This window comes from Bos indicus x Bos taurus, chromosome 29 (genome assembly GCF_003369695.1).
Source record: "Bos indicus x Bos taurus breed Angus x Brahman F1 hybrid chromosome 29, Bos_hybrid_MaternalHap_v2.0, whole genome shotgun sequence".
Taxonomy (NCBI): domain Eukaryota; kingdom Metazoa; phylum Chordata; class Mammalia; order Artiodactyla; family Bovidae; genus Bos; species Bos indicus x Bos taurus.
The window spans coordinates 43,903,777-43,928,241 of NC_040104.1; the positions used below are offsets into that span (position 1 = coordinate 43,903,777).

Here is a 24,465-nt window from a genome sequence, read left to right on the forward strand (position 1 = left end):
TGCCTATATAATATGCCTGCATAATTTTCCAACTGGAAGAAAAGTATCAAAGGGCATGGGAAGGCTAAGACCCAAAGACCTTGGACGATTTCATAATTTGGCTTGGGTCTCACTTCTGCAAGCCCAAAGGAGACAGTCAGAGTTAGAAAATGCTTCCCTCCTGCTGGAAACTAAGCTGTGGGGAGACTGGAAACAGCAGAGGGCCTGAAAGAGTCTGGAGGAGTTCCCACCAACGAACGCGGCAGACAAGACCAGATGAGCAACTGTGGTGTCATGGGCAGTCAGAGAGCAGGCTGTGCAGTGATGTGACTTGGAAAGAGACAGGAGGGTTTTGTGTGTGTGTGTGTGTGTGAGAGAGAGAGAGAGAGATGTTTGGCTTTTTCTGAGTCATGTTTAGTTTTTATAACAGCAGACTTTCCAACTGGCATAAAGACAGTCAGGAGTTAAGAGAGAAAGCAAAGCACCTAAGTATGTCATGCCAGCAGGGTGCCAGCACGAGTTTGCTAGCGGTTAGGAGCAGCCTGGCTGTCCGTGCTAAGGAGGGACATGAGCACAGGGAGGAATAAATTCCTGAGCTCTTCTTTGGCTCATGTTTTTACTTTGTTGACTTAAAAAATAATCACAACCTAAAAAACTGAGAGTTATGTTTTATTTGGTAGGAATTTTTAGGACTTCAAGGCCAACAGACAGCATCTCAAGTAATCCCGAGAGAATTGCTCCGAGGAACGGCAGGTGGGAAGTAAGGGGTCAGGTTATATAAAAGAAGTGAAGTGAAGTGGTGTCTGACTCTTTGTGCCCCCATGGACTGTAGCCTAACAGGATTCTCCATCCATGCGATTTTCCAGGCAAGAGTACTGGAGTGGGTTGCCATTTCCTCCTCCAGGGTATCTTCCTGACCCAGGGATCGAACCCAAGTCTCCCGCATTGTAGGCAAACGCTTTACCGTCTGAGCCAGAAGTTAGTAACAAAGGACTGGTAGCCTGAACATCAAGAGACTGTTGTGAATTAAAGAAACCTAGATATCTCAAGTTAAGGAGTTTAGCACTTTTTTATGTGTGAGAAGATGCAGGAGTCTGCTCCCTGAAATCATTGCTTTCATCATCTCAGCTGGGGTGAGTATCCAGTGATTTTTCACATCCTGAGTCCTTCAGGACGCCCTGCAGGGAGTGGCTGCAGCCTTGCAGCTGCCAGATCTGTGCAGGTATTCTTCTCCTTCCTGAGCGCCCTGGAGGACGGGAATCCCTGATGACTGTGACCTCCTTGCTTATTGATCTGATAACAAATACTTCATTTCTCAATCTCATCCACGTTCTGCTTTATGTTTGCACCAAGTGAGTAAATGCTTTCCTAATGAAATTTTGAGGCTTTTTCTTAAACCCCTCTTTCTAATCACATTCATGGGAAGTGTCTAAAATCCTCCAAGTAAGGCACAAATCTTCTTTCATGAAAAAGTGAATATTGATATTGAAATCCAAGATAAGTTTTAGATGCTCTCAGCCCTCTGGCTGGATGTAGGCAGGCACAAGAGAAGCCTTAATACAAGGAGTCAGGAACACAAGAAGGCTTTATCATAGAGTGCAAAGAGTTGGGTTTGGAGGTCTGGAGCCCTGACGTCAGCCCAGAGAGGGTCACAGCATCTTTCTCTGAGGGTCTCTCTGAGCTCAGCTGCTTGGGGAAGTCAAGCCTCTGGTCATATCAGAAGGGGCTGAACAACCTCAGGTAATCCCTAACGGTCTTTTCATTTGTATATTTAGATTCCGTGGACCAGGAGGACTTAAAATAACAATTATTTGCAGCTTTGCAGAAAATTAGAGAAACTTGTAAGAGTGAGCTTTCTACAACAGGATAACAGAGGATTTAAACTGAACCAGCACAGAAAGCCAGAGGTAGAACTCAGAGGAATACTTTTTTCCAGTGAGGTCTGTTCTGACTTTCAAAGGGATGTGTCCCCCTCTAGCCCTGTATTAAAGTAAACTTGGTGTTTGGGAGGGTGCTGTCTTTGTGTGTTGATTTCTTTTAATGAGAGTGAAAATTCTTTCTTTGGCAATAAAGGTCCAGAGCAGAGGAAATATAGTGAGGTGGCAGTGGGTGGTGGGGGTGGGGTGGCAGGTGTCCTCAGATTGGATACCAGGAAACGACCTCTCATGTGACCTCCAAGAACCTGAAGGCTTGAGGAATCACTTTTCTGAGAAATCTTGTCTAGCAAACGCCTCACCCACAGCTTCTTCTAGCCAGTAAGTCCTAAAGCTCACGGGTTAGCAGGGCAAGAGCATCTACCTTGATCTCTGCTGCCCTGGAGTCCTGCCCTCCAAAATGGCTCAGAGAAGCCAGCAAGTTCCTTTTCTGGCTTTCTTTTCCCTTTTCCTATTGCATTCTAATTCACAGGCAAAAGAATTATCTGCTGTTTTAATTCTGGTTAGGCCCACAGGGACATACAATAACATTTCTCTTGCCTTTTCTTTTTTTAAAGTATTTGTTTGGACTGCACTTCTATAAGCTAGGTCTTGTTCTGGGAGGGGCTGAAATTGCCTGAGGGAGGCTGTGTGGGTGGAGTAAGAAAATCTGAATGGGATTCCTACCTTGATGAGCGGGTAAAAATTCTGTGTGTGTGTTATGTGTCTGTCTGTCTAACCCTTAGAAAAAGTTAATTATCATATTTCCAAGTACTCAGAGCAGAACGGATGATACACTGACCAATTTTAACGTTGCATTTTGATCCTCTATTTGAAATTCCCCCAGAACAACGGCTCTAGGTCCAGTTTCTACATTGCCTCTGAGGGTCCCCTGTTGTGAAATGCTAAGGGCTAGACAGACTTGAGATCCTAAGATTACTTCCACTTCCCCACCTCCCTGCATTATCATTTCCCTACCATATTATACAGTGAAAGAATGTCATCTAACTTTTTGAGAAAGACAGCTAGCTGGCAAAATATACCTCTTTCCTTCTCTGCGTTAGAGGCAGATTCTGAGACCCTTCTCTATGTCAACTTTTTGAGAAAGACAGCTAGCTGGCCTTCTCTGCGTTAGAGGCAGATTCTGAGACCCTTCTCTATGTCAAAATGATACCTATATTTCAAAGCATAGACAACATACATTGTGAAGCCTCCTCTAATTCTTCCAAACCCAAAACTAAATGAAACAAACTATATGTATATACATGGCTTCCATGGTGGCTCAGTGGAAAAGCATCTGCCTGTCAATTCAGGAGACAGGGTTTGATCCCTGGGTTGGGTTGGGAAAATCCCCTGGAGAAGGAAATGGCAACCCACTCCAGTATTCTTACCTGGGAAATCCTATGGACAGAAGAGCCTGGCAGGCTACAGTCCAAAGGGTGCAAAAGAATTGGACATGACTTAGCAACTAAATAAAAACAACCATATATATGTAAGGTTTCCCTCGCTTAAACTTCCAAGTGCATTTAAGGGTATACATTGTGTTTTGTTAATTTATGATGAGAATTTAGTCTATGTCAGGTGCTAGGTTAAGCATTTTACATGTATTAACATTGCAGGTAAATGCAACTTTTGACTCCATCTCATATCTGAACAAAGAGATCATGTGACTTGCCCATGACCGCTGGGAAACGGTAGAGTCATTTATTTCCTGTATTGGTAGAGATAGTACTCCATCTTTTGCTAAGATTTTATTATGTTTTACCTACCTTTTGCTTGCAAGAATAATTGACATTTGTAAGGGGATTAACATTTTACCATTCATCAGCTCATTAATGTCAAAGATACTTTTGTGGTGTTGTTATTACTATTTTCCCACATTTCACAGGAGGTATGTGGCAGAAATAGTATTCGGCCAGGTGATATTTCACCCTACCTCAGGCCACTGAACTCCCTTCCCTGGCCTCCTGCAAGGTCAGCTTGGTGATTTCATTGCCTTTGCAGGGCTAGAACTTTCCCTTCACCACAGCTACCAAAAGATCTAAATTATGGTACCAGGGCAGGGGCGTGGCCCATACTGGCCCAGGCTTAATCTAAGAGCTACACAAAGGAGAGAGAGCTCAGATCTTTCTCAAGTTGTCCAGGTGGTCACCTATCTGCAAGTTTTGCATCCACAGATTTGGAGAGCTGTCTTCATGGTACTATGCTATTTTATATAAGGGCCTTAAGCATCCGTGAATTTTGTTATCAGTAGAGGTCCTAGAACCAGTCCCTCCCAGGGATAATGAAGGGTGAGCTCCAATAGAATGTAGAGTTTCCATTTATATTGGAGAATTATAGGATATAAGGGGCCAAATCAATATGACCAGTGGCTTTATATGACCAGATCAATATACCCAGTGGCTTTTATCAGCTGAAATCTTCATATTGGTTTATAGAATGGGTCCTGCTCTTCTCTGAGAATAGAATGAAGATTCAGGTCCATTTGGCCAGCACATACTAAGAAAAACTAAATTGGGTTAAAGAGTCCCTTAACTGAATCCTGCATAAAGGGCATGTTACAGTTCATTTATCCTTTTAATGAGAAAATAATGAGCACTTACTATACACCAAAATATATGTGCATATTAGAGCTTTAGAAGTAAAATTGACCAAGAATTTTTCCACACCTTTGGTATTTTGTCAGTCTAAATAAAGAAGTAAACTGGAACAAGTTCCAATTACCAGAAATTGAGTTTGTTTGGAAATAGCAGATGAATTGCAATTCAGAAAACATGTGCTAATTATAATTGGACTTTTCTGCAGAATATCTAGCCAGGAGACCTGAATCCACTTGCAATAAGGAAGATAAAGTTAAAAAAAAAAACAAAACAGAAAACGTGCTGTAGCAAGTTACAGGTGAGTCCATGGGGATCGGGGAAGGCTGAATTTATGGGGGAAAGTGGGAAGAAGGAGAAGTCCAGCGAGAGTCCAGGCAGGAAGTTCACCAGTTTGAGGATGGGAGAGATTCTTAGCAAATATTCATTGGTCTGGAGGTAAGTCTTAGTTTTTAGTACAGCAGGCATGTATAGAAATCAGTCTCACTTCTTAAATTCCATTCTTCTGAGGGCACGTGTATAAGATTTTCCATTTCGTATCATCCGGTTTCATTTTGAATTGGAAGTCTTTCATGATTTCATAATCATACGAGAGAAACACGAAAAAAGGCAGTTACTGTGTAATGTGATGCTCATTCACAATGCAGAAGCAGGGGGCTGTGCAGTCAGAAGAGGCTCATTTATACTGTAGGGAGTTGGATAAGGAAGAAGGTGATGATGGAGGGGAGGAATATGATGGAAGGAGTGAGATTCAGGGGAGATACCCCTGGTGAAAGGAAGAGTGTGCACAAAAGAAAGAAAGAGAGTAGAACACAGCCAGGCTGCAGAGGCGGTGGTGGGAGTTTGGCGTTCTTGAAATGCACTGGTACACAGCAGGTCTGTGCGCCCCTAGGGGCTGCAGCCCGCCAGGCTCCTCCTTCCACAGGATTCTCCAGGCAAGAATACTGGAGTGGGTTGCCATGCCCTCCTCCAGGGGATCTTCCCAACCCAGGGATGGAACCTGTGTCTCTTACATCTCCTGCATTGGCAGGGGGCTTCTTTACCACAAGTGACACCTCTGGGATTCATTCTCCTTTCTGAAGATAGAGCATCTGCTGGTCTTTGAGGGTTATACTGCTTCTCAATGTACTCACCTAAAAACATGTTAAAAATCATTTATGTTCAAAGGGCCCACCTAGTGCCTCGATTTAGAAATAAATCAACGGAGAAGAGTGTTCCGTTTACTATGCTGTGTAAGAAACTGTTCTACAGGTAGTGGCTTAAAAGGACAATTGTTTTGTTTATGTGGATCAGGAGCTCATACTAGAGTGTTGAGGAAGCCTGTCACACATCCATGTCTGAAGGCTATCTCCTGTTGAGTACAGAATCTGTCTTTGGTGGGCCACTTATTCTTGCCCAGGGGGCAAGCCAGGGCATGTTAAGAGTCTTCTGGGAGGCAGACTCCTCCTCCAGTTTCCTTGGTCCTGCTGATTCAGCTGGGCCTCCCGTGACCTTCCAGTTGCAGAGCTCCTGCTTGGCACCAGGGGGCGTGCCTGGGTCTTTACTCTCCCTCTAAACAAGGCCTTATCAATGGACTTTTGTGAATGGACTGGTCTCCTGAGGCCACAGTGGCCCCTCTTGACCACCTTTCTATCCTGCTTGTTCTCACCTCTTTCCTTCAGCTCAGAACTAAGCATGAGTTGAGATGCCTTGGTATTTTCACAGAAACTGTAGTTGAGGTCCCTGTTAGATTCCTGATAGTTATCAAACATTTCAGGTTTTTTTTTTTTTTTTTCCTTTTCTTCCACCTTCCAGCATAATTTGAAGAAGCTTATCAACCTTATCAAGTCAAAGCTATGGTTTTTCCAGTAGTCATGTACAGATGTCAGAACTGGACCATAAAGAAGGCTGAGTGCTAAAGAAGGCTGATGCTTTTGAACTGTGTTGTTAGAAAAGACTCTTGAGAGTCCCTTGGACAGCAAGGAGATCAAACCAGTGCATCCTTAAGGAAATCAACCCTGAATATTCATTGGAAGGACTGATGCTGAAGCTGAAGTTCCAGCACTTTGGCCACCTCATGCGAAGAGCTGACTCATTGGAAAAGACCCTGATGCTGGGAAAGATTGAGGGCAGGGGAGAAGAGGGTGACAGAGGATGAGATGGTTGGATGGGACCATCGACTCAATGGATATGAGTTTGAGGAAACTCTAGGAGATAGTGAAGGACAGGGAAGCCTGGCGTGCAGGAATCCATGGGGTCACCAAGAATTGGACATGACTGAGCAACTGAACAACAAAAAAAATCAAAGGTAAGACTAGAATTATGTCTTATAGGTTTCTTTTTGTAATTTTCACTTTAAAATGATTCACTTTTTTTTGAATATGCAATTCATTCAGAAAGATCAGAATTCTAAGATGAAAGTAGGTAAGTACCAAGAATCCGTTCCACATTGCCATGTTCCTCATAAATGTCTCCAGTTTTGCTAGTGTAGGATCTCAACATCATCGCTGAATTTTAACTGTCAAGTTCCTAGCCGAGTACACTTAGCACAGGAGATGGATTTACCTGCTTGGGCCCTGTCTTAGCCTGTTCAGGCTGCTGTGACAAAATACCGTCGACTGGGTGGCTTATAAATAATAGAAATTCCTCCTAGCTCTGGATGCTCAACAGCCTGAGCCTAAGGTGCCAGCAGGTCTGATGTCTGCTAAAGCCTGCCTCCTGGTTCACAGTTGTCTTTTCACAGTGTTTCTACCTGCGGCAGGGGGAAGGAGACTCTCTGGGGTCTCTTTTATAATGTTACGGATTCCATTCCTGCAGGCTCTCCCCTGACGACCCAGTGATCTTCCAAAGGCGCCACATCCTAACACCATTATATTGGGAGCTAGAATTTAACATATGAACTTGGGGAGACATAAACATCCAGTCTGTAGCAGGCCACTTCCAAGTCATCTTCTAGGAACATTATTTTTTTTCTTCCATAATGAATTTTATTTTTAAATTTTTATTTATTTTCTATTATTTATTTGACTGCCTCAGGTCCTCGTTGCATCAGGCAGGATCTTTCATTGTGGTGTGTGGACTCTCTAGTTGTGGCACGTGGACTCAGTGGTTGCAACACACAGGCTTAGTTCCTCTGAGGTATGTGGGACCTTACTTCCCCTACCTGGACTGAACCCAAGTCTCCTGCATTGCAAGGCAGATTCTTCACCACTGAACCACTAGGAAAGTTCCCTAGGTGCACTATTAACATGTTGATATGCCTTGTTAAATGCACAGTCCTAATACATTTTAACCACATGAGTTGCTTATTGCCTTTTTAAGCTCCAGAACCTAGAGGACCAGAGTTATTTGCTATATAAAAGTGCTCCATATAAGGCACCAGTAATAGGACATACGTATGGAGGGAAAAAAGCATCATCATGGTGGAAGAGACAGTCTATTAATAAGAATATTATGCTATTTTTCTAGGTTTTGTGATGGCTGTAGTATCTGTCATTACTTCTACATGTGTCATTTTCCGGGTTTCTTTTGCCATTTTCTAAACACTTGGTTACACAATTTTAATTTGTTATTGTGTGCCCTGTTTTCTTAGGAACCCCACATTGGGAGAACTTCTGGTTGCACACAACTCTGAGCCTCTCCTGATAAATAGCCCAGCAGGTGTCTCACCGCTTTGAGTTACGTGTGGTTTGCCCATCTGCGCAGCGTGAGTGACCCAGACAGCAGAAGGACGGGCCTTGTTTCTCAGTGTACGGTCTTGGCAATTTCTTGGCCCTTGTCCAAGTCACCAGACACACTCTCCATCATTACCATTAACAGCAACGTGTTACAATGCAGCCATTACCACTCATCTACGCCAGCGCCTGAGTTGATGAGTTGAGAGGAGAGGAGGACAGAAAGGGGAAATCTAAAGGCAAGGTGCGGTGGGGGCGGGAGACAGCTTCTCCTTTTCTGCCCTTTCTCCAAAAACTTCCCTAGTTTTATTTCCCATTTGCTCAGCCGTGTGTTCTCACACTCTCCTTTACCTTGAGAGCTGACTGTTGGACGCGCACAAGAGAAGAACATGAAGGCCTCCAGATAAAGTAGACACGGAATCAACACAGGGTTCCAGTCACTCGTTTTCTTTGACGGGGCTTTACCAGGCTGGATGGAAGAAGAAAAGACAGCCAGGAAAGCGGGAGTTATAAATCAGCTCTGTGCTCTTCCGAGGATTTATATTCAACTGAAGACGTGTCCAATGCAGGACCTTATGGCTTTCTGTTTTCTTTTTGCTTACATGGAGAAATAACAGTTAATATAGTCAACTATCCCAAGGCAGAAGAGTATTATTAAAAAAAGAATACTTTGCAACATTATTGATTTCTCAAGTAACTGTGAGATATTTTAAGATTTTGATTTAATAAAATATAGTATGATTTCTTTTATGGGATTTTTATGTTTTCCCAATCTTTATCACCCTTGTGTGTTTCTTAGTTGAAAATGAGAGTGTCTACTAAGTATCAGCTGAACAAATCCTGATCTAAGTTACAAAAACCTTTATGGCCACATTGTCATTTTCCTCCACTTACCTCTTTCTGTAAGTAGATTTGTGGGGCAGGGGTCGTCCCTGGAGAAAGAGAACCAGGCATGGCTTTCTTGACATAAGGGAAGCTGTTTTGGGCCCAAGCCCTTGGTGGTCTCAGCCTGGCCATAATGCTTGGTCTTGAACAGGTCTCAGTGATAAACGGTCTTAAGGGAACAAAAGAATGCATAAACAACGGACTGTTAACGGGCAAGAGAAATAACAAGAGCAAAAATATTAGATCTGTCACAAAGACTCTCAGTTCTCTTTTGATGGTAAAGACTAGCCTAAAGCACGGTCTTGAGCCATTTTGCAGAATCGAAATGCCAACAACTAGATCAACTGGAATCGAAAGGAATGTTGACCTTTTCTGACCCTCTTGACTTCAATCAACTGAAGCTTGGACTCTGCCTACCATCCAGGCCCCTTCATGAATATGCATGTACCAATAGCTTAAACTTTCCCACTTTTGCTGTTCAGAGAAAACACTGCTCTGGGAAAGATCCCTAGTGTTCGCCTCACTTGCAGTGAGTAAAAAAGACCTTCTGCAATTTGGCTTTTCTGTCTTTTGGCAATACCACCAAAAGGCAAACCCAACATTCAGGTAACAATTCTATGTCATTGAGCCTTCTTTATATTTATTCATATTTTTCTATATACACAGCATTTATTATATATACCCAGTATAATGTGATACAGTGTGTAAGAGGAAAGACTGGAGAAGCAAGGATCCCTAAGTTGGTTTGGGGAGTAGGTAAAGAAAACTTGGTCTTCACTGATAGCACAGATGGTGAAGAATCAGACTGAATTCAGGAGACCGGGGTTCAATCCCTGGGATGGGAAGATCCCCTGGAGAAGGGAACGGTAACCCACTTCAGTATTCTTGCCTGGAGAATTCCACGGACAGAGGAGCCTGGTGGGCTACAGTCCATGGGGTTGCAAAGGGATGGACACGACTAAGCAACTAACACATACACACGAAGAAAACTTATTCTGAGCTGGACAGTAATGCTCTTCAAAGAAGAACCATGTCTGTTCTCCACTCTCTACCTAGCACATGGGAGCTCCTCCGGTATGGCAAAAGGATGTGGAAATGGAAAAAAGAAATTGTTTTGGGTAGAAATAACAGACGTTGTTGTTATTATGTCTCTAAGTCATGTCGGATTCTTTTGCAACCCTGTGGACTATAGACTGAGAAGCTCCTCTGTCCATGGGGTTCTCCAGGCAAGAATACTGGAGTGGGTATCCATTTACTTCTTCAGGACATCTTTTTGACTCAGGGATTGAGCCTGCCTTTCCTACATTGGCAGGCTTTACCACTGAAAGAAACCTCAGGGAAGCCCTGAAATTATTAACAGACATCCTCAAAGGAGGAGGAATGACAGAGATTAACATTTACTTTTTATTAAGCCCCTAAAATGTGCTAAAAATGCACAGATTAAAGATAAATCTGAGGAGTGGTGATTAGTTGGTAAGTATGTTCACACCTGGCAGCTCTAGAATTTTCAGTTATATTCAAAAAGAGGTCATTTACTTGGAAAGAAGCAGATAGCTGGCAACATAATTGGGCTACAGCTGAAGCCCTCAAACCTCTAAACTCAATCTGCATGAGGAAATAAATTCCCTTTGTTATTTAAGCCAGTTTCTGTTATTTGCAACTGAAAGCAGCTGAGCTTTATGTCAGGTAAGATAAAGGTTAAAAGCAGAAAAAAGTGACAGGGTCTCCCTGTTCTGCTCTAATGTGGTCTGAGAATGGTAGCATCACCATGGAACTTGTTAGAAAAGCAAATTCTTGGGCCCCATCCCAGACCTACTAAATCCGAGCCACTGCAGCCCAGATCGACGCCTGATTTGCATTTCCAACAAGCCGCAGGTGTTGCTGATGGTCTTGGAAGGCAGACCGCCTTTGAGCAGCTCCTCTGAAATACTCCCCTGGGTGGACGATGAGGCTAAGACTTCAGAGCTTTGAGGGATGAATACTAAGTTTTTCTCCTTACCAGAGGTAAGCTCTAACTGTGAACTAATTCAAGTCGATTTCTTTCCAAAAGAGGAGGTGAAGCAACTGGGAGAATATTTCTTCTTTGTATCAGCACATCAGTGATAAAGAAAAGTGTATCCTGTTGTTGCTGACAGTGGGGTCTGGCTGCTCCTAGCTCTAAAATCAATAAAGGGGCAGATGCCTGTCCAAAGGCGGTGTTCCTCCTCCCAACAAGCAGCGGGCAAGAGCTTTTAAATGGGATTTTAGGGTGTATAGGTGGAGGGAGGGGGCTACATGCAGAGACAGCACAGTCAGCTCTGATAGTGACTTGAAATTGCTCAAGCAGCAGTCTGACCAGCATCATCTTAGTTGTTTTTAGTACAGTTAATCTTCAAGTCCAGGACTGGTTTGTTTCCATTTCTTTGAGGCCTGTTCTCAGAATTGTTGCAGCTTATATTATGGTCTGGTCATCATGTAGTTAATTTCTTCCACTTGGTGAGGGTTTCAGTATCTACAAAACAGCTCAGAAATATAGCTCAGAATATTATCTATGATCCTGGAAGGGGTACTGAAAGCCCTTGACTTTTCTTAATGACCAAACTGTTATTGTTTTTTTCTTGTTTGACTGCTTTTCTTGGCTTCTGCATGTTCTCACTTCTCGGATTAAATGTATTCTTTGGCTCATGTTTTTCTACAGACAAAAGGCAGACTGATGACATGGTGGGGGAAGAACCACAGGGTCTGGCTCCATTTCGCTGTAGGTTCCTTGGCTATTTGCAGGCATAGGTCTCTAAAGATTTTAAATGAGGAGAACAGTTAGTGGGCAGATTCTGCAGAGTTCCCAGTGAGAGGAATCGGTGCAGCTTGTAGCACCAGCAGCGCGTGACTGATGAGCGCTGCCGCTGGATGAAGCCCTTACAACTGTCTCGTGCTCTTGTGTGCCTTCACACGAGCGCATAAGTGTGTCATTCCCAACAGAGAAGACAGATTGGCCTAGCTTTGGGCCCCCTGGTCACCGTGTGTTCAGGAGAGAAGGGAACTCATGAACAGCAGATTCACTAAAAATCACAGAAACAGAGCGGGTGAGATACTGTTCTTCCAAAGGAAGAGTTGCCAAACTACAGAAACACAAATGTCCATGATACTGTTTCTAATACAGAAAAGTAAAAAAAAAAGAAGTATGTGTGGAATTAAAGATTCTATCAGAAAGCCAAAAGCTGAGTTGGAGCGTAGTTTAAAAAACGCTGCCTGCCACATGAGTAAACAAGGATGTGCAGGCCATCAAGACATCAGTCACTGCCGCCATTCCCGCACTGTGCAGCCCAGGGGACTGGGGAGGAAGGAGCCAGGATACTGGCCCCAGGAAGCTAGGGTGCAGATCAAAGAAATGATTTCAAGGAGCCCAGACTCTTGCATCTTCCTGTATATAGAAAAGTACTAAGTTCATTAATTTGAGATGTCTGGTTTTCATTAATTAGCAGCAATCTTTGATGTTCAACTATGTGACTTTTTGTTTGTTTGAACTCTTGTATATCCTGGCTCCTCCCTTACCTCTTTGGAGCAGCCCCTCAAAGGCTGTCTTCTGGGCTTCCGTCCTCAGTGAGTCCATTGAGTAAAACATAATTAGGTTGTGAATTTTTTTTTTTTCAGTTGATGTAAGAACAAAATTTGAGAAGCTATAATACTGATCTGCTGCTGCTAAGTCGCTTCAGTTGTGTCTGACTCTGTGTGACCCCATACACGGCAGCCCACCAGGCTCCCCCGTCCCTGGGATTCTCCAGGCAAGAACACTGGAGTGGGTTGCCATTGCCTTCTCCAATGCACGAAAGTGAAAAGTGAAGGTCAAGTCACTCAGTCGTGTCCGACTCTGGTCTAATGGGATATATACACTTAATAATAAAAATTTTTAAAGAGCATATGATAGTTATTGTGTATTCATGGCAAGTGTGAGGCTTGTTTTGTATAGCAGAGTTTCACAGTATCAGTGCAACTTATATTTATTCTTTGTGCATTGTCAAGTATTTAGCAACATCCTGGCCTCCACGTATCAGGTGCTAGTAGCATCCCAGCTCTGTTCGTAATAATTACAAATGTCTCCAGATATCGCCAATGTACCCTGGGTCCAAACTGCACTTGGTTTGGTACCACTGACTTAGAGATTTCAGATCTTTTGGAAAAGACATGATCCAGTAAGTATGATTTTCAAGCACTGTTGGGAACAGGAAAGCTTGACATTGATCACAGGAGGCATGGAAAAGTTGGCATGGCTGTTGATAACTTTCTACTGATTCATTTAGATGCAGATGAATGTAAATATCCTCATAATTTAGGAGATGTGTTGTTTTTCCAAAGCATATATCCTATAAGGGAAGAATAACTTTATCAAGATGGTTAACCATTTCCCACTCTTGCTGACTCATCTCAGGATTAAAGACATTTGAAAACAGGATTCTTTCTGAAATGTTGGGTAGGAAGTGAAAGGAGGGAAAGGGGCTATGGATGCTAAGTGGTATTTTCAACATATTTTTCTATCCATAAGATTTTAGAAGAGAAAAACTGTCTTGAAGTCAAACATTTGGCTACACAGATGGTATTGGCAATCATTGGAATTTCTGGACAATAGCTTAAGATGTTGGAATAATAGGCTCTTGGATAATGTAGCCTGTCTCAGTAAAGGAGGAACTTTTTTTTTTTTTTGGTCTGGAATAGTACTTCTCAAAGGGTTCAATTCAGTTCAGTCGCTCAGTCGTGTCTGACTCTGTGTGACCCCAAGAATTGCAGCATGCCAGGCCTCCCTGTCCATCACCAACTCCCGGAGTTCACTCAAACTCTTATCCATTGAGTCGGTGATGCCATCCAGCCATCTCATCCTCTGTCGTCCCCTTCTCCTCCTGCCCCCAATCCCTCCCAGCATCAGAGTCTTTTCCAATGAGTCAACTCTTCGCATGAGGTGGCCAAAGTACTGGAGTTTCAGCTTTAGCATCAGTCCTTCCAAAGAAATCCCAGGGCTGATCTCCTTTAGAATGGACTGGTAGGATCTCCTTGCAGTCCAAGGGACTCTCAAGAGTCTTCTCCAACACCACAGTTCAAAAGCATCAATTCTTTGGCACTCAGCTTTCTTCACAGTCCAACTTTCACATCCGTACATGACCACTAGAAAAACCATAGCCTTGACTAGATGGACCTCTCAAAGGGTAGTCTGTGTCAAAATTATTGCCTAGAATACCAATTCATGGGCCCTACTATAAATCTATGGATTCCATTGTGAAAGGGGGGTTGGATATCATTGAATCTGCAACTCTAAATTCATCCTACAGGTGCCTGTTATGTACTGTGGGCTTTGAGAATTCATGGCCTATTAGTTTATCTGTCAATTAAATAGCGCCAAACCAGGGAGTCAGTGAGTGAAAATACATTGAGATAAAGTGAAGAAAGGAAAAAATATCAAGTATCTCTCAATTCTTAAAAAAAAAGTGGTAAACAAGATAAGACCAGGTATACATGTATATTAAATTATGAAATTAAGATTATTACCTCAGATAATACTAATCTTATAAGGATTATTGAGATTCGCTGAGTTAAAGCTCAAGATTGGAATATGGTGATTTAAGTGTGAGTGTTATTTTTTTTAAATGCTTCTTTTAACCTGGGATTTGGAGCTCTGTGTATCAAGAGTGTATACAATGCGGAAATCTGCACATTAGACTTTAGAGTGTATCTGCATGATGACGGAAGGAGAGAAAGAACGGTGGTGTCACAGTGGCTGTCCACTGTAAGCATGAGGAGCCAGCTGCAGAAAAGAACAACACACCCTGACCAGGAAAACACACGGAGCCTCACGTAACATTTGTCAAAACGCTCCTTTGGCTCAAAGAAGAGTTTCTGACAAATTCTTTACTGTCTTTTAGATAATTTCATCTGGAGAAGAAGATAAAATGTCTCAGGGAACTGATATTTGGGGCCTCACCATGAAGGGAAAGGAAAGAGATTGGCCTTGGGGTAGAAGCTGTCGTGTTTGCTAGTTGATCTCATAGCTGGAGAAAGAAAGACCGAGCACAGTCTGAAGTTTGCTTCAAGAAGCAAATTTCAAGAAGTTCAGAGAGAAAAACAGTCATGACACAGCATCTGAAACATCTGGAAGGGAAGTCTATTAGAAAGATTGCAAAGTTTTAAAAAAGAAAAGCAGTTCACTTTGTACACTTGCAAGTAGCCTCAATGAAGAACAACAGGACATGATTTAAAAAATCAGGGGCATTGTATACAGTGCTGAAGTGACCAGATTTTTTTCTTTTTTGGTAAGGAGCATGTGTGTGGTAGAATAATTTATCAAACTATTAATTTGTTCACTTACTTTTCCACTTCCCATTTCATAAAAAAAGATCAGGATAATTCATTTCCTCATGAATTTTTCTAAATTGGGAGACAGAAAACAATTTTTCTAAATTGGTCTCATGTTCCATGGTCTCATGTCCAACTAATTACAACCCTCTAGGAAGTTCCCCTGACCACAGAGAGAATAGTAAAGAATATCTATATATCTAAATATGAGATATGTTTCATGTCTTTAAGTTATCCAAAATCCCTAACATTTTATCATGTAATACTTTTTTTTGTTTGTTTGTTTTTAATTAATTTTTTTTATTGAAGGATAATTGCTTTACAGAATTTTGTTGCTTTCTGTCAAACCTCAACATGAATCAGCCATGGGTATACATATATTCCATCTCTTTTGAACCTCCCTCCCATGTCCCTCAGAGAAGGCAATGGCACCCCACTCCAGTACTCTTGCCTGGAAAATCCCATGGACAGAGGAGCCTGATAAGCTGCAGTCCATGGGGTCGCTAAGAGTCAGACACGACTTAGCGACTTCACTTTCACTTTTCACTTTCATGCATCAGAAAGGAGATGGCAACCCACTGCAGTGTTCTTACCTGGAGAGTCCCAGGAATGGGGGAGCCTGGTGGGCTGCCATCTCTGGGGTCGCACAGAGTCGGACACAACTGGAGCGACTTAGCAGCCCATGTCCCTCCCTACCCTACCCCTCTAGGTTTATACAGAGCCCCTGTTTGAGTTTCCTGAGCCATACAGAAAATTCTCCTTGGCTGTCCATTTTACATACGGTAATGTAGATTTCCATGTTACTCTTTCCATGAATCTCACCCTCTTCTCCTCTCTCCCCAATGTGATAATTTTTTCTTTGGCCTCAAGAAGATTTGGGATATAATCATAAATTTTAAAAAATGGAATGAAAGAGAAAAAGCAATATGTCTTTTCTTTTATCCTGCCCATCTATCTTGGGCAGAATAATCCAGACTTTTTTCATGTTTTATGCCTTTCTTAATATGTGCTGATAATAATTCCTCATGTACATTTAAATTATAATCATGAAGTAATTCACATAGACCGCTCTAAAGAAAACACTATGGGCTTCTTATTTCTAATCATTTTCTAATGAAAATGATTTCATTTCTCAATAGAATATTAATAATGATGACAAAGATAATAGTAACAATGATAATAACAAATTCTTATGGAATGGTCTAGTCAAAGCTATGGTTTTTCCAGTAGTATGTATAGGAGATCCAATATGTCCATCCTAAAGGAAATCAGTCCAGAATATTCACCGGAAGGACCGATGCTAAAGCTGAAACTCCGATACTTTGGCCACCTGATGTGAAGAACTGACTCATTTGAAAAGGCCCTGATCTTGGGAAAGATTGAAGGTGAGAGGAGAAGGGGATGACTCGATGGACATGAGTTTGAGTAAATTCCGGGAGTTGGTGATGGACAGGGAGGCCTGGCGTGCTGTGGTCCATGGGGTCGCAAAGAATTGGACACGACTGAGTGACTGAACTGAACTGAATGGAACGGTCACTGTGTGTCAGACACTATTTTAAGCAATTTGTATGTATAAATGCATTTAATCCTCACAAAAATCCTCTGAATTAGGCACTACTCAACTCCCAAATGAACAAACTATAGTTGCCAAGTCAAATATTAATCTTGCACAGAAGTCAATGCTAAATGCATTTAGAAGAAATAAATTTGTATTTAAAAAGAACCATACTTCTAAGACACATTCAGAATTTCAAGTGACCAAATGACCAAAGCCATAGAGGGACTTTTAACAGGAACTCCAATACTATTTCATACCTCCCAATGTTTTCATACTGCAAAATACAAGTCTAAATCGATCAGTTCTTGCCACTTTTCATAGGCTATTGCCACAGGACAACATTAATTACTGTAAAGCTATATCAAAAAGCACTAACTTTGGTTACCTTGAAATATGGCACTTAGGTCTGACGATACTTCCTTGGGGCTGTTCCAGTGCAAAAGCAAATGCAGTTTTTGGATTTTTGTTTGTTTTTGATCGTGCCGTGCAGCATGTGAGATCTTCTTTCCCAGACTGAGGATGAACGCGTGCCTCCTGCAGTGAAAGCATGGAGTCTTAACCACTGGATCACCGGGTAAGTCCCTGGATTTTTTTTGTTTTTGTTTTTTTTTTCCTTTTTTTCAGTTTGATTCACCGTTGCTTAAATTATGTAGATTAAAAAAAAATTCTTCAGATGATGCTAATTTCAAAGACAGTACCCATGCCTGATGAGTGAAACAGTCTTTTCTAATGTGGACTAATCATTTCTTGTTTGGTCAGTAAGTCATGTCCAACTCTTTGTGACCCCACGGACTATAACCCGCCAGGCTCCTCCCATAGGATTTCCCAGGCAAGACTACTGGAGTGGGTTGCCATTTCTTTCTCCAAGGGATCTTCTGGACCCAGGGATCAAACCCACGTCCTCTGCATTGGCGGGTGGATTATTTACTACTGAGTTCCCTGGGAAGCCAGACTAGTAATAAGAGCTACTAATTATTGAGTGACTACTCTGCAACACAGAATAGTCCCAGATATCTTACATACTTTGTCTCATTTCTTCCCTGAACCGCCTCACAAATTAGTCTTTATACTACTCCTTTCACAGATGAGGAAAATTAGGTGTGAGGAAGTTTTGTAACTGATCAAAATTTATATGTTTTCTGATTAAGCTAGGATTGAAAGACTCTGAAATTAGGGAGTTTCCCATACTACCAAACCTCTCTGATAAGAAAACAATTTGTATTTGGTTTTTAAATATTCCATTTTTGAATTTTGCTGAAAATGTTTTCCTCTGAGGAATACGGACTTTTATATATGTAAGAAAGGAATTTACAGAACTGTATTAGAGGTTGTTTGTGAGAATCTCCAAGGGAATTTGTTTCATTTGATGAAAATTTTCAACTTTGTCATAAAGCTTCCAAAGAGAAACTGGTTAGTGAGGGACGTATTTTTCTATCTCACGGGATAGATGTTCAGAGGTTTTATCAATTGATTTTTCCAATCAGATTGCCTAAGTTCATTTACTAGTTGTGTGACACTGGACAATTTCCTTATGTTCTCTGTCTCAGATTTCTCATCTGTTAACTGGGATCATTAACTGTACTGACTTCGTAGGTGTTTGCTAAAATAAAGTTAGGAAATACATGCAAAATCCATTGTAATGCCCTGGCATACAGTAGATAACTATACTGACTTTGTAGGTGTTTGTTAAAATAAAGTTAGGAAATACATGCAAAATCCATCATAATGCCCTGGCGCACAGTAGATGGTCAAATAGACCTTTGCTAGCTGTTGTGTTTTTTGGCATGTAGAATCTTAGTTCCCAGACCAGGGATCAAATCCATGTCCCCTGCATTGGAAGGGGATTCTTGACCACTGGACCACCAGGGAAGTCCTGCTAGCTGTTACTTTAACATAAAATTTCATAATGGAGTCTACATAAATACAGAAAGTGTGAACATCGAATAAACTTGGGACTTTGATAGCTGTCGTCACCCATCTGATTCTTCTGTCCTATGGCAGATGGCATTGGCTGCCCATGCCCATCTAGCAACTGTTTTCCTCTCCTTTTTGCTTTGAAAGCAGTGTCTGCCTCTCATGATAGATACTTGGCATTGTGGACATCATGTTCAGCCACTCATGCATGTAGAGTGTGGGCATATCACCATTCCTGATAAATGGGACCTGAAAATAAGTCTTCTTGGAGACCTAAAGCTAAGTTTTCCTCCTGGGAAAGAAAACTTTTTTTTTTCTTTTTCCTAAAAAAAAAAAATAGCACTCTAGGAGAAATTGTCCTTTTTTGGATGTGGCAGAATATAGTGCCTGGAACTGCAGCAGTTGTTTTGTGAGTATGTGGAGGGATTGGCAAAAAGAAGAAGGTTGAGGATGGCAGAGCTTCAACAACGTGTATTAATTTCCTAGTTATGAGCTACTACAACGAAGTACCGTAAACTGTGGGACTTAACAGAAACTCAAATTCATTCTTCTATGTTTTGAGTTTCTGTTGTTTTAAGTCCCACAGTTTACTGTACTTATTTGTGGCAGCTCACATCTAGGAAATTAATACACATTGTTGCAGCTCTGCCATCCTCAACCTTATTCTTTTCTCCAATCCCTGCACGATGGTGTGTAAACTGGTGGGAAGTTGCTGGGTAGCACAGGGACCCAGTCTGGCACTCTGTGACGATCTAGAGGGGTGGAGTGAGGAGATACGTATATAATTATGGCCGATTTGCGTTGTTGTATGGCAGAAACCAACACAACATTGTAAAAGTAAAAAATAAACAGAAACCGATTGCCCCACAATTCTAGAGGTTAGTAGTCTGAAATCAAGGTATCAGCAGGGCCACGCTGTCTCTGAAAACTGTCCAGGAATCTTTCCTTGCCTGCTCCTAACTTCTGGTGATTTCTTGGCAACCTTTGGCTTTCCTCGCCTTTTAGATACATTAGTCCTCTGTCTTGATGGGTGTTTGTTTACAACCTGTGTTTTCTCTATGTTTGTTTATAACATTTTCCCTCTGTGAATGTCCGTTTCTATATCCAAATTTCCCTTTTTTTATGAGGACTCTAGTCATCTTGTGTTGGAGCCCACCTACTTAATCTTGACTCCCTCTGTTAAGGCCCTATTTCCAAATGAAGTCACATTCTTAGGCACTGGGGGTTGCGTCCTCAGCATATCATTTTGCGAGGATGCGATTTAACCCACAACAGAGTAGAGAGACATGGTCCTTGTTAATGTCAGGGGGTCACAGCACTAATCCTAGTACTGCCTCTTCTCATGTCTTTCTCTCTTGGGTGAGACATTTTGTTTCAGTATGGTTTAAGCCACTTTTAGATGGGTAGTCTGCTACTTTCAGCTGGAATTACCTTCCCCCGTCCATGTACCTTAGTTTTAAAATTTTTATTATAGCACCAAAATGTATTACACAGAATAATGGAAGATTTGAGTTGTGAGTCCAGATCTATCTGGCTCCAAAGCTAAAGCATTTAATCATTCTTCTATATTGCCTTGTTCATTCATTCAAACATGACTGCATCTATCCTTTATAATTCCAACTCAGTACAATAACTTTTATCTTAGTAGAGACCTAATGGCCATGCAGAACTGAATTTATTTAAAATGAATCCTTCTTCACAGTGAAATGTTCTCCTCATCCCAGAAAGATAATAGAGCAATGAAACAACTATCAACCTAGATTTTTGATATTCATGTCTTTCAAGGTGCTTTCTCTTCTCAAATCCATCTTTCTAGATATGTAGCCTCACATCCCAAGGGAAATATTATTGTCATATAAGCAGTACTAAATCCAACTCCAGCTCCCTTTACTATTTACTCAGCCTCACCCAGAGCAGGCTGTTCTCTGGAAGCAGCTTAAAACCTTTTCTTCACGTCAATATGGCTCCAGAGACAAGTTGGAATCTACCCCATATCTTTAGAGTTTTGAAGTCTGTTAGCTTCCTCTTCCTTTTCTTCTACACAGCTCTCCCTCTTATGGGTAGAGGCAAAGAACATTTTTGGCACAGCTTTTAAATCAGAAGGAGACATTCCCTGAGGTTCTGAAGTCAGAAAAATAAAAACATTTAATATAGAGTTCTACTTTAGTTCTTTGGGTTCAATCAGTGAGAAAGAAGAGTGCCTTTCATGAGTCCTGCTCTCTCTCTCTCACACTTAGCACATTGAGCAAGACATACCCTCACTAGAAACTTACACTCTAGTGTGGACACAGCCACTTTAACAAGTCATTATTGTATGTGATAAGTCATATCTTAGGTAATGTGCAAGGTCCTAACAAGACACAGAGAAGGAACAATGAATAGTCAGAGCCTGTAGCAAGGTACACTCAGCTTTTGAAATCTCTGCCATGTCTTGAAGGTTGAGAAATAGTTTGTTAGGCAGAAGAAAGAAAAGGAAAAAAGGAAAAGCCAAGTCTGCTCCAGAGCGGGGCGAGTGTGAACAGAGCCATGTGAGAGACAGTGTTCTTCATTTTTCAGCACGCTTTTCCCCTGCAGGAGGAGAGCATGGTTGAAGGCCAGCAGGAGTTTGAGGCTGGACAGGGCCGTGGGGGGCATCCCCTGCCTCACTCTCCCTCTGTGCCAGGGCAGACAGATGGCGGCAGGGAATGAAGAGCCCCACCCTCGCCTTGCCCAGTGTCTCTGCACCACTGCCGTCTGTTCTGCTGCAGAGCTTTCTAACTGGGGCTCAGGCTTTTCCTCCTCAACCCTTCAAATTCGACTCAAGGCATTTTTGCTGGTTTCTGTGCACCTCCCTTTGTACGTGACTCCTGTTCTCTCTCCCAGGAACGTTCCTGAGCATCCTTCAGGTAAGCACAATTCACAGTGCTTGCAGGCTTCCTCCTTAGCCCTGCCACTGGTGGCCTTCCTGGAGGCCACATCACAGACGCTTTGTGCAACATGCTAAGGAGTCTGGATTTTATTTTGAGGCCAGTGATGAACATTTTATAATCTGTGAACAAAGGAGTGACATGAGCAGATTTGCGTTTTGGGAACTATATCTGGTTATGTAATAGGGAAGAACAAGCCTGGTGCCATACTGGATCTATCCTTTCAGCTCTAACCCTTGTGCTCTGTTGCTTGTGCTAAGAATGACTAAAAGAATGTTGCCTATAGCCTGAAATGTGTATGCTAGTCCATTCTCCAGGCTTTGACTTTTAAAGGTATAACACGTTTCTATTCATACAGAGGTGAATAGTTGCAGCACAGAAAGATTCTTCTGAAAGAAACAAAGTGAAGTTGCTTCTGTCGTGTCTGACTCTTTGAGACCCCCTGGACTGCAGCCTGCCAGGCTTCTCTGTCCATGGGATTCTCCAGGCAAGAATACTAGAGTGGGCTGCCAACTTTTGTCTTGTTGGAGGTTTTCAGTAGCATTGTGACCACAGCCCTGGTGGATAGGTATTAGAACAAAGAATTCCTGCACCAAGATGTTTACAACAAGCGGCCACTCTCTCCTCCCCTTTAAATACTTACAGGAGAAGCCTGAATTCTAACTCAGGTAAGGCAGTTCTTTGGAACACTAGTCTCCCATCTTCTTGGTCTGCTGGCTTTCCCAATAAAGTCACTATCCCTTGCCCCAGCAACCTCATCTCTCAGTTTCTTGGCCTGTCACACTGGGAGTAGTCTGAGCTTGTAATCATGATAGCAGCTGCAGTGGAGAAGCAAATTGGAAGATAATAAGAAGGGAAGAAGGAAAGTTGATGGGCAAGTTCAAGATGGTTGAGACTGAGAGGGTAACAGGCAGGAAGGCCAGGGGTCTCCAAATAGAGGAAATAGCCTGCAAGTGTCAGACATTTTTATCTCTCTTAAGCGGCAGGAGGAAACAAACTAGCAATATTTTTTCCTTCTCTACACAAATTTAAAGGGAGGTTTCTCTTAAAATATTGTGTTGCCATAATGACACCCGGCTTCGCCTGAAGTTAGCTATTCTCGAGTCTAGAGATAACCAATGCCTTTTTCTTATGGAAATGTTTGTCTTAAGCTATGCTAATGTACTATGCCTTTACCCCAAACTCTGTCTCCAAGTCGGTTCTGCCTCTTGGCCCAGAACCTACTTGACAAACCAGTATGGATATTGTTTCCCTAATCTATGTAAATGAAACTATTTGTATGGTGGTCTGCCCTTCTTCAAGATTCAAGTTAATCATTTTATGGCCCAGGATAAACCATTTGGTGCCAAGATTATCCCAAAATGCATCTTATGGGCGAGGGGCCTGGTGCCATTCTGAATTTTAAGACACTCCTTTCTTTCATTAACAGACTGCTAGTGACTATAACATCCAGTTAAAGACTAGCAGAGGGGTACTCTTTCTGCCCCCTTCTGATGCCTATGTCAGAAGCTTTCTCTATCTCCTTTATACTTTAATAAAACTTTATTACACAAAAGCTCTGAGCGATCAAGCCTCGTCTCTGGCTCCGGATTGAGTTCTTCTCCTCCGGGGGCCAAGAATCCTGGTGTATTCTCGTGATTCAACAACAACCTTTCAAGACCACGAATGGTGATGGGGAACTGATCAAAGGGGACAGAGAGGTGATTCTAGAGTCAATCAGTAGATTCAGTGTCATGTAACCACCAGTCACCATAATGGACTTAGGTCAGTTTTCTCTTTTATTTCTTAAAAGGAACTCCCAATTTCTACACAGCTACTCTTTATTTTATCCCTTAAATCCCTCTCCCCAATTAAAATAAGCAAGCAATTATTAATCCACAGAAATAAACTTTTAGGGCTGACTTTGACATCATCTGAGGCAGCTCTCGCATCGATGACCAAACAGAGGTGACATTTTGCTGTGACCTCGAACACAAAGAGCTGTTCCCCTGCCCTCTGTCCGCTCTGCATGCCATTACACAAGGGCTTTGGTTGTTCTTTCCACGCCTTATTTTCACTTAAATAAATTCTCAAACAGAAGCATGCACTGCTTCCACAATCCGCACTCTTTCTCCAGGGGGTGGGTAGGGTTGCAGAGATGTGAAGAGAGGGACGGGAAATCCATCCACGAGCAGCAATGGCCCTGCTTACCCACTGAGCCCCATCCTAAGTCACCGGGCTGTACAACCCTCTCCTGAGTTGTTCGGTTCTGCACTATAATCCTGCTTCCAGCCCACTGGTTATGCCTCCCCTTGGAAAGCTCACACTTCTGTCTGTTTGGGGATGGCATTAAATGGAATGTCACCCCAGTGCTGCCTTTGTGGCTTTCCATCAGCATCTCCCATTAAGTACAGCCAAGTGGGCACCTGATGGCCTGTGTGAAAGAGGCAGTTTCCCAATTATAAGGAATTCTAATGGTTTAACAGCCCCAAACCCTGTCAAACATGTCTACTGAAGGAAGATACTGCTTTTAAGCTTGTTACAGAATATGATTCCCTTGGTATAATAGCTCTCTGTACTTCAGTATTAATCTTTAAAAGCCTGCCTGCTCCTCTCATATCACTAGCAGCTGTTGTTAAATTAAATTTCTAAGGAAAATAAACAATTCATCTTTGGGGGATTCAGGCCTAAAGAGTTTTGCAAATGTCAAATTACCTTTTCTGGGTTCACTCCAGGAAGGCTTCACTTCTTTTATCCATTCTC

At 42.2% G+C, this 24,465-nt stretch overlaps 1 protein-coding gene and 2 long non-coding RNA genes across 4 annotated transcripts in view; all 3 read left to right on the forward strand.

The window, feature by feature from the left end:
• The first annotated feature begins 888 nt into the window (after positions 1-888).
• On the forward strand, positions 889-6,383 carry LOC113886210. 2 transcript variants are annotated; one of them, XR_003509388.1, is made up of 3 exons: positions 889-1,112; positions 4,698-4,790; positions 6,284-6,383. It is a non-coding gene; the product is annotated as an uncharacterized LOC113886210 (long non-coding RNA). The 2 variants fall into 2 exon arrangements; XR_003509389.1 differs by lacking the exon at positions 889-1,112 and adding an exon at positions 3,329-3,586.
• A 279-nt stretch (positions 6,384-6,662) lies between these two features.
• LOC113886133 lies at positions 6,663-8,892 on the forward strand. The gene is made up of 2 exons (XR_003509364.1): positions 6,663-6,776; positions 8,061-8,892. It is a non-coding gene; the product is annotated as an uncharacterized LOC113886133 (long non-coding RNA).
• Positions 8,893-21,400: 12,508 nt separating this feature from the next.
• The window catches only part of LOC113886066 (TNFAIP3-interacting protein 3-like), a 35,084-nt gene continuing 32,019 nt past the window's right edge, over positions 21,401-24,465 (forward strand). Inside the window, exons 1-2 of the mRNA XM_027532001.1 lie at positions 21,401-21,440; positions 21,680-21,702. Coding sequence (XP_027387802.1) covers positions 21,401-21,440; positions 21,680-21,702 — 63 coding nt within the window. The remainder of the gene's footprint in view (positions 21,441-21,679; positions 21,703-24,465) is intronic.